General features: G+C 39.1%; 1 protein-coding gene across 5 annotated transcripts in view; it reads left to right on the top strand.

Moving 5' to 3' along the window:
• Positions 1-14,822, top strand: part of elavl2 (ELAV like neuron-specific RNA binding protein 2) — a 44,006-nt gene that overhangs the window by 17,830 nt on the left and 11,354 nt on the right. For 3 of the 5 annotated variants that reach the window (XM_034856493.1, XM_034856489.1, XM_034856490.1), the window contains exons 2-4: positions 3,792-3,882; positions 5,379-5,622; positions 11,518-11,621. In XM_034856493.1, the coding sequence (XP_034712384.1) occupies positions 3,811-3,882; positions 5,379-5,622; positions 11,518-11,621 (420 nt within the window). In that variant the 5' untranslated portion in view covers positions 3,792-3,810. The remainder of the gene's footprint in view (positions 1-3,791; positions 3,883-5,378; positions 5,623-11,517; positions 11,622-14,822) is intronic. The other 2 variants (XM_034856491.1, XM_034856492.1) reach the window with 1 other exon arrangement.

Genomic DNA, 14,822 nt, shown 5'->3' with positions numbered 1-14,822 from the left:
TTAAGAGGTAAAATCATATTTTGACTTGGGTATCCTTTTAATTTGTAAGACTGTGATGTAATGCCATCACTGCAAATAATAAAACAAAATACCGTTAAATAAATGTTAGGTCTCATCACCCACCTCGACTGTCTACCTCAGTAAAACACACAACTTTGTCAGAGCAAGTAGGGCTGTTATTTTTGCACAGATGTTTACTATGCATGAGTGGAAAACCTTATTTTAATCTGGTTGTTGAAATTTACTAAGGGTACATCCTCAGAGGTCTTATATTTAATGTAGGAAATTTATGTTTTACATTTACATGTATTGCAGCTGTATTAGGGCTGCACAATTAATCCAATTTTTATTACGATTTGGGCTTCCCATGGTAAAATTTGAGTAATTGAGCGATATTTTTAACGCGTCATTCCATTCATAGAATACGCTGTTTTTTTTGCAAAGCCAATCTACTGCCCTTTAAACCACTGTCTGATCATGAGTTGTTTCTTGCACCCCCCTGCTTAGTTTCTAGATGTAGACAGTCACAGAAGACAGAGTGATGTGAGGAAAATTCAACAACAGATAGCAGTCGGTCATAAGGTTTACCAGTAACCATAACATTTTGTCAGCAGTGACGAGTGCTAGTTATTGTCTGTTAGCTCACAGGGCTCTAGGGTACTAGTTAGTGTCTGTTAGCTCACAGGACTCTAGGGTGCGATTAACATTTTTCCTAGTTCGCACTTAGAATGTGTTTGGGTTTCTCCTCTTACTCTCCTTTTCTCGCCCCCATTCACTCACACACGGCTCCGCAGCAACAGAGACACAGCGGCAACAGCACCGGTCTGTACTTCTGTCAACAGTTTTGATTGTTATTAACACAGCTGTACAGTGTAAAGCATGAGAGGCAAACCTGTATTTGTACCAGTGTTTCTGCTGGTAACTCTCTGCTATTGCGGCGGCCACGGCAAAAAACACAAAAGTTATTGAATGCAACTAACTTTAGTTTGAGTAATGGCATGTGAGACAGAGCCTGCAGGACCTGCGAAACACTGCGAGAGATGTGACCCATGGCCAGAATATAATAGTTGATCAAAAATGCAGCACAGTGACAATACAGACATTTCATACACACGTGTGTAACTCCGCTGAGCCGCCATTCAACCTGCGCTCGACCCGTTCATAATAGGTTTGTTCGAGATGAACTGCGCCTCGCCTGTAAAGTGGACGAGAGCAGGCGGCAGCAGCGGGGGCGGGGAAAAAAAGCTGCGGTAAAGTCGGACAGTTTCCAGCCGATTCCAGCCGCCTTCAGACTGGACAGGAAGTGACAAAAAGGACTGTGGTGCGATTCCGATTTAATAAAATATAACCAGACCCACATATCAGCTTGTACACAGTCTCTAGTTGTTTTGATTATGACAGAGTAGCTGTGAAAGTGCTCTACATGAAAGCTTTTGCTGATTTTAATTAACAACACACTGTAGATGATCCGTGATCTGAACATATTTAGTTTCTCTGACTTGTAAACGTCACTATCGGCCACACAACGTGTGTTCTGTACAGAATAAGTCTTTAAATCAGACAAACAGCAATTAAAATCCCTCCGATTCAAAAACTACAAAAGTTTATATTAAACGTCATCGTGGTTTATACCAATCAGGTGTTAAATCAGCTGAGAAGCCGGCGTTTCCCAGCATGCTCTGGGTCCGCCTGGCTCTTGCAGTCGGTGAAAAGCAACTGCGCCGACTGCGTCTCAGAACTGCGGCCGCCTTGCTCTCGTGAGATTCCCGTTGCCCACGTGTGCATGACGTCAGAGCAAGTCGGGATCAAGTCGGACACAAATCTAACCGGCATGCAACGGGCGCCGATCGCCGGTGATCGATTCTGCGCAGACCTGGCTCATCTCGAACGAGCCTAATGAGTCAGCCGTTTCTCTGTGTAGGCCTAGCGTACGTCCATCGCGGTGCCTCTGTCTCCCCCTAGCTCTTTTAATCACTTATTGTTGAAAACAAGTGAAGGAGCTTTCTCTGAGATACATTTTTTTTTATAGCATAGGCTATTTATTTTAGATAATTTTAATTTACATGTGTTGCAACTGTATGTACAACATACAACTTCAACATATGAGGAATGTAGCACAATATGGATGTGAAAGCAGTTATAAATAGCCTGTGTGACAATGCAAAATATTTGGTTTAAAATCAACAAATCGTAATTAATCTTGATCTCAATATTGATCAAAATAATCGTGATTATTTTTGGCCATAGTCGTGCAGCCCTAAGCTGTATATCTTCATCGAGAAGGAGAACCCTCTCTTTGCATTTTATTTTGATTAGTCTGTTTTTAATAAGTGCTTGTGATATCTTACGTGTGACTTTGACTTACAACTAACACTTTTCCTACAAATTCTAAGCTGTATATTGTGTATTGCCATGCAGCCTTAAATTACAGAAATGTTTTTGGCTAATATTGCCTATCCCTAATTATGCATATAAAAATACAATAATTTCCTCTGGGGCTCTCAGAGGCAATCACTATTTCAGTTGAACCAGTGCATACAACCCTAAGAAACCCTTGTGTTGTGGACGAATGTAATCAGTACCTCTGTGTACATAGCAGCACTTGACCCAAATATTTGGTAACTAAGTAGTTGATGATGCAAATTGTTATTTTGAATTGTATTAACTGTGATCAATTTTGATCAGTTAATACAATTAACTGCATTAAAACATTCTAAAAAGTATAACAAATGTCCATACATTTTTTGAATGGTATTGTACACATGGTACACTTGTCATTGATTGTGGTTGGTGGTTAAATTGACATTGCCAAAGGTTGCTATGGCGTAGCCTAAATTCATCATCTTTTTTTTTTTTTTTACCTCATAAGTTATAAGCCTTAGTTTAGTTGTTGTTTTGCCACTGTGTTGATTGTCTCTGGCTCATTTCACCTTAATCCTTTGTCAGTTTGTTTTTGAAGTATGAGTTTAAGAATTATGGTTAACTTGTCAATCATTTCACGTTCACGTTTGCGGTTTAATGCTCTGTGTGTTCTAAAGACTGGATAGCAAATGCATGACATGTTAGTGTAACTTAAGCATTAGCTATATTGCTGGATGTGACCAATCTGAGCAGACCAATTGATTAGTTCTTTCCAATTTCATTGATCATTCTTGTACAGCACTTCCTACCTTTTTACTAATTTGCTCTTCCTCACGCTTAGCGTTAGTTCCTGCAAGACACAGAAGTCATACGCTCGCTGATTGAATTATATTCCGATCAGACACACACCAATCACAGCCATTCTCAGATCAGGGCGTTCCTTTTAAACGTGACTCCTCCTTCCTGATCCCTGCTACACTGACGCTGCTTCTCTTACTGATGCTGATGGCAAAGCTTTGCCTCCACCACCTCTACCTTCCTAGTTCAGATTCCTAACATGACTCAAAGTTTTAAAATTGTTTTCAATGTGTTTCTTTTAGCGCACTCTTTTTTCTTTCCTTTTGTTTTTTATACCCAGGGGTGGTTTCTGCATGGTGCTCCATGTTTCAGCTTAGCATGCTGCTTGGCTGGTCCAGGGAGCATTTAACAAGAGCAGAGCCATCAGTGCCAAGCATAACTGTATTTTCTTTTGTTGCAATAAATGGTAAAATCTACGATGCAAGTTTTCCTGACTGAATTGTCAGTGTTGATGTGGCCAGGTTTCTCTTCTCTTGACTCCCCTCCCCCAATAATGACATGTGATCACCTTTGACTGTAGATTTGGTTCTAGTTGGTCTAACATGAAGTACTTTTTCTGTCTACATTTTCAGACGGCAACTCCAAACTAACATGGCAGTCAGACTGTGTGATGTGGCTTCTCTGCTTAGAAGTGGTTCGTGGGCGCCTGAGCCTTGGACTGGGGTCGGTGGCACTTCTCTTTTGATTTCATTTGACCAGAAAGCCTGCTTTCTGTCTAAGCACTCATATTTGACACTCAAACTAAATTAATCACATGTTCAATTTGGAATTCAGGCACAGTTTTGTTTAAGAAAAGTACCCATATTGTTAATGTATTAATGCATTGTTATGGTCTAAAACTGTCTGCTACTCTCTACGTTGATATCTTTGTCTCATAGAATTACTGTTTGAAATGATGGCGTTATGACCTTGCACAAATTAGTTGAGGTGAATATTCTAAGAATAATATGCATAGTGGTTTCTGCTTTCTGCACAGGGTGAATCTGTTAAAGGGTGACTCTTCATACATTAACTTGTTGCTGGTTGCCTTAACTGATAACCATATTGTTTAAAGTGATATTTCACCGCTGGAAAGATGAATATATATTTAAATTGGGTCCTTTTTATCCTTTTTTAGAAATTGGTGCCTTTTAGACTGTATTTTCGGCTCATGTGGATAAAAGACAGTTCCCAGAATGCACTTGCTTTGCTTCCCTACGAGTCCACTCCCAAGCCATGCCTACTGATTACAGACATAGACAGTGAGCATAGACAGTGAGGCAGTTAAGTCAACACTAGTGTGTTTTATTGTCCTTTCAACCATATACACGAAACAATGTTTCAGCGTGGCTCAAGTGGTGTTATACCTTTTTAAAATATAAAAAAAACATACAAAACAGGCTACAGTTCAGCTAACGCATTGGTTGCATTTGCGCTTGGAATGATGTAAACACTAAGTATAAACACAGCCGTGAATTTGTGTGTAATGTAGAAAGGTCGTTATGTAATAGTCACAAATTCCACCTGCGGTTAGCAGTAATTGGATGAAACGAGTCTTACCCGACAGAGCAGCATCTGCTCGGAAGGCTAGCAAGCCTGGGAGCTGGAGACCGGTACACTGTTGTCAAGCCATGTTTCCACAAAAACACAATATTTTCTAAACACGCGTTGTGAGTTTTGTTGGATGTAGTCCAATGAGCAGACACAGGTGGGCGGCTAGTGTTAGCTTTCCACCTAGCTCGAACTCCTGCCCCATCCCGCTTTCACGCACACTGATTTTGATGTCTCCTTACCCGGCTAGCGGCATCTACCAACACCGCAGTGATAATGAATCGTGATCACGATGTTGATTTAAAATAATCGTGATTATCATTTTGACCATAATTGTGCAGCCATACATTCATAGCTTCTAAATTTTTTAAACTGTAATAGCATCAGGGTTAGTTCCACTATCCTACACTCAATTATGTTAATGCAAAAGTATCTTTGTGACAGTATTTACTTTTGACTTGTGTGTTCCCTGCAACTTAGTTGTTTCAATTATGTTTTGTTCAGAGGTTTAAACGGATTAGTTGGTCAGTAATTTAAAAAAAATGTTTTAATGTGTCAGTGTTATTTCTTTTTACTATTTGTTGGTATTTTAATGTATGTATGTTTTTTTTTTTTTTTTGTCTCTATAGCAGGTAATTGCTGCCATGGAAACGCAGTTATCCAATGGGCCAACTTGCAATAACACAAGCAACGGTCCCTCAACAATCTCAAACAACTGCTCCTCACCTGTAGAGTCAGGGAGCATAGAGGACAGTAAAACCAACTTGATAGTCAACTATCTGCCTCAGAACATGACCCAAGAAGAGCTGAAGAGTTTGTTTGGGAGCATCGGAGAAATTGAGTCCTGTAAACTAGTTCGAGACAAAATAACAGGTAAAGCAACTGTTTTCATTTCTATAGCAGGTTAGTAGCTTGAGCCCATGTGTTGGCTGCAAGGACGTGCATTTTAAATTAGATTCGATTTTTAAATTGAATATTTAATAGACCTAATGTAAATACCTTCCCTAACATCATCATTGAACCCAAAACCTTTATCAGTGTGGCCGGTAGTAATATTATTATAACTTTTTTAGTATTTCAGCATAGGCCTTTGTTTTGAATGTCAGCCACGCGATTGCCACGGCTTAATCGCTGTCTTTTTGTGTGTGGAAGTGTGTAACTGTCAAACATTGTTTGCCTATCAGTCTGTGTTTCAACAAGGAATGCGTTCTTGACGAAATGAATGACATACCTGCTGAATGTAAACTCACCTATAGGATTATTAGGAACACCATACTACCACTGGGTTTGACCCTCTTTTGCCTTCAGAACTGCCTTAATTCTATGTGGCATTGATTCAACAAGGTGCTGAAAGCATTCTTTAGAAATGTTGGCCCATATTGATAGGATAGCATCTTGCAGTTGATGGACATTTGTGGGACGCACATCCAGGGCACGAAGGACCCGTTCCACCACATACCAAAGATACTCTATGGGGTTGAGATCTGATTGTGAGGGCCATTTTAGTACTGTGAACTCATTGTCATGTTCAAGAAACCGATTTAAAATGATTCGAGCTTTGTGACATGGTGCATTATCCTCCTGGCAGTAGCCATCAGAGGATGGGTACATGGTGGCCATAAAGGGATGGACATGTTCAGAAACAATGCTCAGGTAGGCCGTGGCATTTAAAAGATGCCTAATTGGCACTAAGGGGCCTAAAGTGTCCCAAGAAAACATCCCCCACATCATTATACCACCACCACCAGCCTGCACAGTGGTAACAAGGGATGATGGATCCATGTTCTCATTCTGTTGACGCCAAATTATGACTCTACCATCTGAATGTCTCAACAGAAATCGAGACTCATCAGACCAGGCAACATTTTTCCAGTCTTCAACTGTCCAATTTTGGTGAGCTCTTGCAAATTGTAGCCTTTTTCCTATTTGTAATGGAGATGAGTGGTACCCGGTGAGGTCTTCTGCTATTGTAGCCCATCTGCCTCAAGGTTGTGCGTGTTGTGGTTTCACAAATGCTTTGCTCCATACCTCAGTTGTAACGAGTGGTTATTTCAGTCAAAGTTGCTCTTCTATCAGCTTGAATCAGTCGGCCCATTTTCCTCTGACCTCTAGCATCAACAAGGCATTTTTGCCCACAGGACAACCACATACTGGATCTTTTTCCCTTTTCCGACCATTCTTTGAAAACCCTAGAAATGGTTGTGCGTGAAAATCCCAGTAAGTGAGCAGATTGTGAAATACTCCGACCGGCCCGTCTGGCACCAACAACCATGCCACGCTCAAAATTGCGTAAATCACCTTTCTTTCCCATTCTGACATTCAGTTTGGAATTCCGGAGATTGTCTTGACCAGGACCACACCCCTAAATGCATTGATGCAACTGCCATGGGATTGGTTGATTAGATAATTGCATTAATGAGAAAAAACAGGTGATCCTAAAAATCCTTTAGGTGAGTGTATGTAAACAGCTATAATGTTGATTACTTTTTATGACAGGAACCACGACAATTTGAGGATGTATATAAAATCTGTTGCATTTGAAATATCCTTAACGGCCTTAGTTGAGTGACAAGATATTTAAAACGAAATGAGCCTTAAGGAAGGGGTGGGGCTCTAATTGAGAAGCACTGTTAAACTAAGAGGCTATTACTAATAATTTTGGATTTTCTTTATTCTGAGACTCCGAGGTAGGAAGATGTGCACCTAACCACAATTGGCTTTGAAATATTAACCTTTAGAGAAGGGGGGGGGGGTTCCTTGGTGACTTGCGAGAGAGTTTACATGGTCCTGTTTAAATCGATCTAAAGCATTAATTAATTAATTTACCACTTTAGGCCTTTACACTCTGCTTGTAAAAATAAGCATATCTTAAAAAATAAATGAGTGTTTGTTTATGGTTCTACACTTAAAAATATTTTTTATCAATGTTTTTTTTATTTAGTCAAATTTAAAACGTTTTTTTAAATTTTATTTATGACACAATTTAAAGAATTTTAATTTGACTGCAATGGCCTTTAGCTTAGGTTGTATTGATTTTAGTGTTATAAAGCATTAGAAGATACTCCAAGAAATGACATCACAATGAGCAAACATACCAATGTAGGCACTAGCGGAGTTCTATTGCAGAGAACATGTCTAGTTGACCACTATTCACACATTAGTCTTAGTTCCTACAGCTGCAAAAAAATATAAAAGTACACCAAATATTTTAAATGGTTTCTCTGCTTGCTTCTATAATCACACTAAGCTGTTTTCCTTTAGGCTTTCTCTAAGAATCATTTCTATTAAAGGTACATTTGTAGTAAAAACAACTTCTTTAAAGATAAAACTAAGTTTTAGCTAAACTGGAGTGCCACTAAGTGCTCTATATTCAAAATGGCAGAAAGAGCGCCACAGCCCATGCACCAACATTGCGGTATTTGTGTCGATGGATGTCATAGGAAACTCTTATAATGCATTTACGGAATTTTGACTTTTGGCATGCAGCAATGATAAAAATTGTCAACTGTGTAGTCTTGCATGGAATAAATGCACTTATGTAGCCATGCGTACAAGAAATGCATTTGATTGTTGATGTGTGAAATGGATTGAGCTAAATTGGCAAGTGATCCTCGTTTAAAATCAGTGTGGAGCACAGTCTGCCTGGATGATTGAACATAAACGTGTTTTGATGGGTTACATATTTAGCAGACCAAGTATGAATGTAGCTCTCAAAATAATTTTTAAGGGCAAGGAAATAAATAAATCAAATTTTTTTAAATCTGTCTGCCCTGAGTTAAAAAGACATGAGGCAATACTACATGTCCCCGTAAAGTGGGGCTGTGTGATTTCAGTTTTAACAAGGAACATAAAGGAACCTTTTTGTGATTTGACCAAGGAAACAGTTTGCTGTAGGGCCCCTAATGACTCAATCAAGTTTGTTCTTCTAGGTGACCTTAAACAAAAAAAATGTAAACATTTATAGATGAACAAAACTACCAAAGTGCGGGTTCCTCTATGGTGCCATATAGGCCTTCTTGGTTCTTTGTAGGCACAGGTAATTCGAAGTTTTCATTTAAAGCAGAGTAGATCCAACCAGACTGATTAACATTAATAGAGAGCAAGTCTACAAGGTCAGTTTAGATTTGAGATGTTTTTAATATCTGGAACTCTAATGCATGTCTAACTAGATTATATTTTGTTTGCATACAGGGTCGCAACCTTGCAACAAAATTAAAGGAAAACTTTCTTTGTAATGATCTATTACATTAATCTATTTTAAGTCAGAGAAATTTGCTACCCTTAACATTAGAATCTGTACATATAATTTAATATATAACTCAACAGTTTTTTGTAACGTTGCAGTCATCATTGCTTGAAATTAATATCTAGTTCTCTAAGGTATCTTCCCCTGCTACCTTGAATGGTATAGTAACTGTATGTCAGTTGTTGACTTTGCTTGTCCTCTGCCTTAATTCATCTTCTTATAGACGCACCAAACTGGATTTGGTTAAAACTGGTTGCTAGATCTGTTTATGTCTGTGTGTAGCATTGCAGTCAAATTCATCTTGTATTTGGGTGTTTGAAAGCTGTACATGTCTTTGAAAACTTGCATGTGCCATGTTAATCTCTATCTTACACCTTTTATAAAAGGAAATAGGTAATGAAGAGTATAGAATTACACAAGCATCACTTGGTTTTCAGAATGAGAGCTTCTGTTAGATTTGATTAGAGATGACAGTTGTACCGGCATCTTAAGTGAAACTGTGGGTAGATAGGGTCTGGTTTCAGTGGTAATCTGATTAGGAGTAATTAGCCATACAAAAAGAGACTGCCTTTTTATTTCTATTTTAGGCAAATGTGTAAACCGCACTGACGGTAACAAATTCAAAATTGTGTTTTGTTTAGGACTGCTGTTCCAATGCTATCTCTGAAGGAGTTTCATTGTGCCCATTTATTGCTCTTTATTGCCAATTTTACTGTAACTCAAGGTCAGTGTCATTGGTGTTTGGTCAAATTTTCTACATTTCGGATCTAAATCCCAGGACTGGGTCAGTAAAAAGGATTAATTCCCGCTTTTAGTTGTAGTTTGTCTTGTTTTTCAGGCATTTATAAGGTGTCCAATTGATTATACAAGTTGCGATTATGGAATAATTGGTGGCCATCTTTTATCAAAAATAACTGACCAGAAGGCCATTGCAAATTGAGAAGTTAAGATAGTATCTTCTTCTTTTTTAAAGATTAAAAGCTTGAATAGAAGTGTGAAAACTTCTTCAAACTCAGTTTGAGAAAAATTAGGCCCTTAATGTTCTTCAAAGACATTTATCAGGAACGGTGCTCTGATTTTAATTTCAGCTCTACATAAAACCCTATCCCCTCCAGACTGTTGCTTTTGTCTCTCCCTTGGCCCTGTGGCAATGGATTTAAGCCAGCCTACATCTGTGTACTGGTGCTGCATCAGATGTTAAGTAATCACCAGAGAGATGCGTACTTCCTCTTTGCTTTTAATGTTCTCGCCTTGGCTGCTGCTGCTGCAGCAGCAGCTTAGTCTTCGTGTCATTTTCCTCCCACTACGGGCAGCGCAGGGTGCAGTTTTCTGTTTGAAAGTGCATCACAGCACGTCTCCTGTACTCCTTTAATAGCAGCTGAAAGTGAGCAAGTTGTTTATAATAGGAACATGGAAAGGCCTCCCAGTCAAAGCGACTTCTTAGACATTCCATATGAAGAAATCTCGAGAAGGGTAGGGGGGTGTGCACATACATCATGTACAGTAGAACACAGTAAAGCAGGCAATTTGCCCACCAGGCTATAAATGTCCTTGAGATGCAATGTGAAATTAAGTTCATGAACTTCACTTCATCATAGCACAACACCCCATGAGAGCAGTGACTCATGGTGGTAAGACAGATCAAGCCAGCATGGATGCATACAAGGTGTTCAGATGTGTAAGTGCAATTGCTAGCAATGCTGCAAGTAATATTGTCCATACTAATACGCCAATGTGTGCCTATTTTAACATAATAAATTTTATATTGTCACAGTCATATACACAAATGTGTATATTTCATAGTCTACAACATGTGAAAGCAGAACCTCAAACACAATTGAGTGTGATTAAAAAGAAAAAGTTTGAATATGTAAGTGATCAACACGTATTGACCTCTTGTAAATTCACTCCCTCTGAACATGTGTTGTGTTTAAATATAACAGTTGATAGTTATGTGAAAATGTTAACCTGATTTAATATCATAAAGTTTAAGACACAACAGTTGCTTGTGTACTGTATTAATATGCTGAAGCTGCTTGAGCTGGTGAACTTGACCGGCAGTGGAATTGCAGAGAGATCCAGCAGTGTGGGTGGAGGAAATTGAATTGCCTCTGTGCACATAAAGAGTGGGTGTCAATCTATTGTACATTTTAGAGATAAACTGTAGAGGGAGGGGAACACATTGAGCCTTGGCTACTGCACTTTGTCAGAGATGGGCTGGGGGGAAAGCAGAGCAATTGCTTGTCATTTTTAATTTAAGACATGTTGGTCAAATAGTTGGTTTGATAATTTACTATAGGTTGTTGGAAATCGGCCTGTGACCTGCTGTGTTCATTCCCTCCCAGATAAAGACTGACTATTCATTTGTGTATCCTAGTGTTACTGACACTTACATAAAACTGCATTGATGCCATTCACCAAGATTCCTAAAATGCAGTTTTGTCCATATTTAGTTGTAGTGCTTGTTATCACTTTTTAATTATGTGTGACACTTAATGTATTTTCTTGTCTTGTGATTGAAGGGCAGAGCCTAGGCTATGGATTTGTGAATTACGTGGACCCGAAGGACGCAGAAAAAGCCATCAATACCTTAAATGGCTTGAGACTTCAGACCAAAACCATCAAGGTAAAATGTCTTTTTTTCTTCTTTTTTTATAATCTCAAAGGGGCGTTGACATGTTGACTCATATCTCCAATAAGCTACCCTATCAGTCAAATTCAACTTAAGAAATAATTTACCATTCATGACTGGTTGCCAAAATCTAAGATATTCCGTTTATGTCTAGCTCTCTGGGTTGGAGTCAAGGCATAATGAGGCTGGAGAAATGTGGGGTGTAAAGGGAGAGCCTATTGTTAATCTGGGCACATGCGGCTTTGCCTGGGCCTCAAGTAGAGCAGAACTGTTTCTATGGTTGCATGTGCTGAAGCACTGCTCTATGCCTTTACAGGGAGGTGGCTTCCATTAGCATTCATCAGGCAACGTAGCACTCAATATGCTGGTGGAAAAACTAATTTGCTTTTATACTGTGTGTGTGTGTGTGTGTGTGTGTGTGTGTGTGTGTGTGTGTGTGTGTGTGTGTGTGTGTGTGTGTGTGTGTGTGTGTGTGTGTGTGTGTGTGTGTGTGTGTGGGGATAGATAGATAGATAGATAGATATCTCAAATGACCCATATCGCTCAATCAAAGTTGCGTGATTTACGCCAGATTATTAAATGTGATACATTTGTGACAATGGTCTTACTAGGAGCTAGCCAGATCCCTACTCACACCGAGCAGTGAGTTATTCATTAAAATGTCTGTGGGCATAAACAAATTTAGGGATAGAAAACTTTCATGTTTGAATCGCACCAAATTTTGACATGTGCTCATGATTATTTCTGTACTTTAAGGTCCCATGACATTCTGCTCTTTGGAGGCTTTTATATACGCCTCAGTGGTCAAACACTAGAGGCACAGGCTGTGCACCAAAATACAACAAATACTCTAGCCAATCACCAAAAAGATTTGGGGGAGGGGATTGGGTCAGTCAGTCATAACAATTACGGAAACATGTGGGGGGGGGCAAGCTGGCTCTGTTTTGTTTGGAATTTACTTGAAATGTCAACAAAAAATGACCATGCAGGATGTCATAGTGCACCTTTTTTCAATATAGGGCTGGGCCATAAAAGCATCTTGAATTTTTGGATAAATGGCAGTACACATGTACAGCATTAGGCCTGTTATAGGGGGCGGAAGCTACACCAAAATGTTGCTGAGCCCTCCAATAAAGAAGAAGAAAAAAAAAATGTTTTACTTCTTTTTCTTTAGGTTGAAAGTTAGACAAAAGTACAAACAGTCAATGGCTATGAAGGTGAAACACCGTCCTGTCTCTTATCATTGGTCTAAACTGGCAGCTTTCAGAATGCTGCAGACAGCTCTGTTGCAGCAAGTAGCTGTAGGATTTATCTAGTCTTGTCGCAAATCTTTGGTCTGGACTTGCTACTGCACCATAGACTGTAGGTGTATGATATACAGTCTATGTACCGCACACACAGGGAGTGATAGTTATTACTAATATAGCCTGCTATCTCTTTTTAAATATCAGTCCCTAAATATCAAAGTGTCACTGTTAAAACTGTTGTACCAGTTTATCCTTTAGTTTGAGAGGGACGTTTGGCAGGGCAGCTGATTCTGAGGGAGGTGGCTTGATTGAGGTCAGTAGTAGTCTACAGATATATTAGGTATTTCATGATATTTATATTATATGCTATATTCTGACCAACATAACTTTCTGCATTCGTTTGCTGTAATAAATTAAAGTATGTAGATGGTTCCCAAACCTAGACTAGGCTGTACTGTACATACATACTGTAAATACATGCATAAATACGTACTTGAACTTCTATTCATCTTGCCATCCGGTTATTAAATTCAGACAGACTTTTAAATAGGATCCTTTTCAACCATATTGCAACAAGCTAGTTCAGCGTATCATGCCTGACTGGAGTAGTGGGTTTTTCTTTAGGAGTGGGAGGGGAAGGCATGTTGCCTGTTTCGTCGTTTGGGCTGCCTTGTTGAGTGCAGCAGCACTGAGAACATTATTTTATGACACTTTGTTTTTTGTTTTTTTAAATTTTTTTATAAGAAATAGGATCAGTCGAACAAGTCGTTCGGTTTGTGATGCCCACCTAACCAAAAGCATCATACCAAATGCTTCAATACAAATATGTGTATCATTACACCCCCAGTAATAAAATTCTTAAATGAAAGTCTTATTTTGGACTGCGACTTTTCTAATAGAGGAATTAGGTATGGTATTACTTTACAACACATTCACACAGACAGAGAACGGTAAAGTCTTAGCCTAAAGAATAACTCAGCAGGAAGACACTTTCTGACCTAAGTAAATTCCCCCCATGCTGCTTGGATGTAACTAAAAGCTAACATTAGTTTGGAAGATTTTGTAACGGAGAGTTTTGCATAGCCTTGGGGCTAAGCCCCCCCGTCTTTCAATCCTAGTGACGTCCCTGGCGACACACTATATATATATTTTTATTTTCTGCATGATATAGATATATCAGGATTATCTACAAAGTGGGCTAAATTTAAAGTTGTAATATCAAAGCCATTCGTAAGAAATATTTTTTTTTAAATGTGATTAAAATAAAATGCAAAGACAGGGTTATCTTGTTTGAAAATATTCAGCTGCAGCACATAATAAAAAAGTATCTAAAATACATAGCCTATATTAAATAAAAAGGCCTTCTCTGAGAATGCTCCTTCAGCCACAACAATAATAACTGAGTGATTTAAAAGAGAGAAAGGGAGAGGCTCATAGACAAGAGCGAAAACATGTGACAGACTGAAGTGTATAGTACAAAACCTTTTATTTATTTATCGGGAAGCAGACTGTTGCTGGACAGTTCTCTGTTTCATAGGTAAACTGCCAACTACACTGCAGAAGGCAAAATGAATGTCATGAGAACCTGCACTTAGGTTCCAAAATTCTAAAAATGTGCCGTTATTTTTCTACAGTACTGTAGGTCCCGGGGGATGCAATCCTTCTGGACCTGACGATGGCAGTATATACGCCTAATGTTACAATTGTTCTAGACTGGTGCTAAATGCTGAAGAAGAAAGCGGACCAGCATTGAAAAACAGCGAATAGCCCCTCATCTCTGTGTGCGGTGCTCACTGACGGCTTGTCCGCATTTAGCTACTGGCTTTACTCTACATGTACGGCAGCAGCTTTTACAACTTCACCTGGAACTCCCAAACCAACAAGTGAGTAGGTTTCTCTCTGCCGTTGTCTGTCACACCCTAAAGCTGTCTCTGATAGCCTATATTAG

The sequence above is a fragment of the Etheostoma cragini genome, chromosome 19, assembly GCF_013103735.1.
Source record: "Etheostoma cragini isolate CJK2018 chromosome 19, CSU_Ecrag_1.0, whole genome shotgun sequence".
NCBI lineage: Eukaryota > Metazoa > Chordata > Actinopteri > Perciformes > Percidae > Etheostoma > Etheostoma cragini.
Note: the sequence above shows the minus strand (reverse complement) of the source record. Positions and strands in the feature narration are given on the sequence as shown.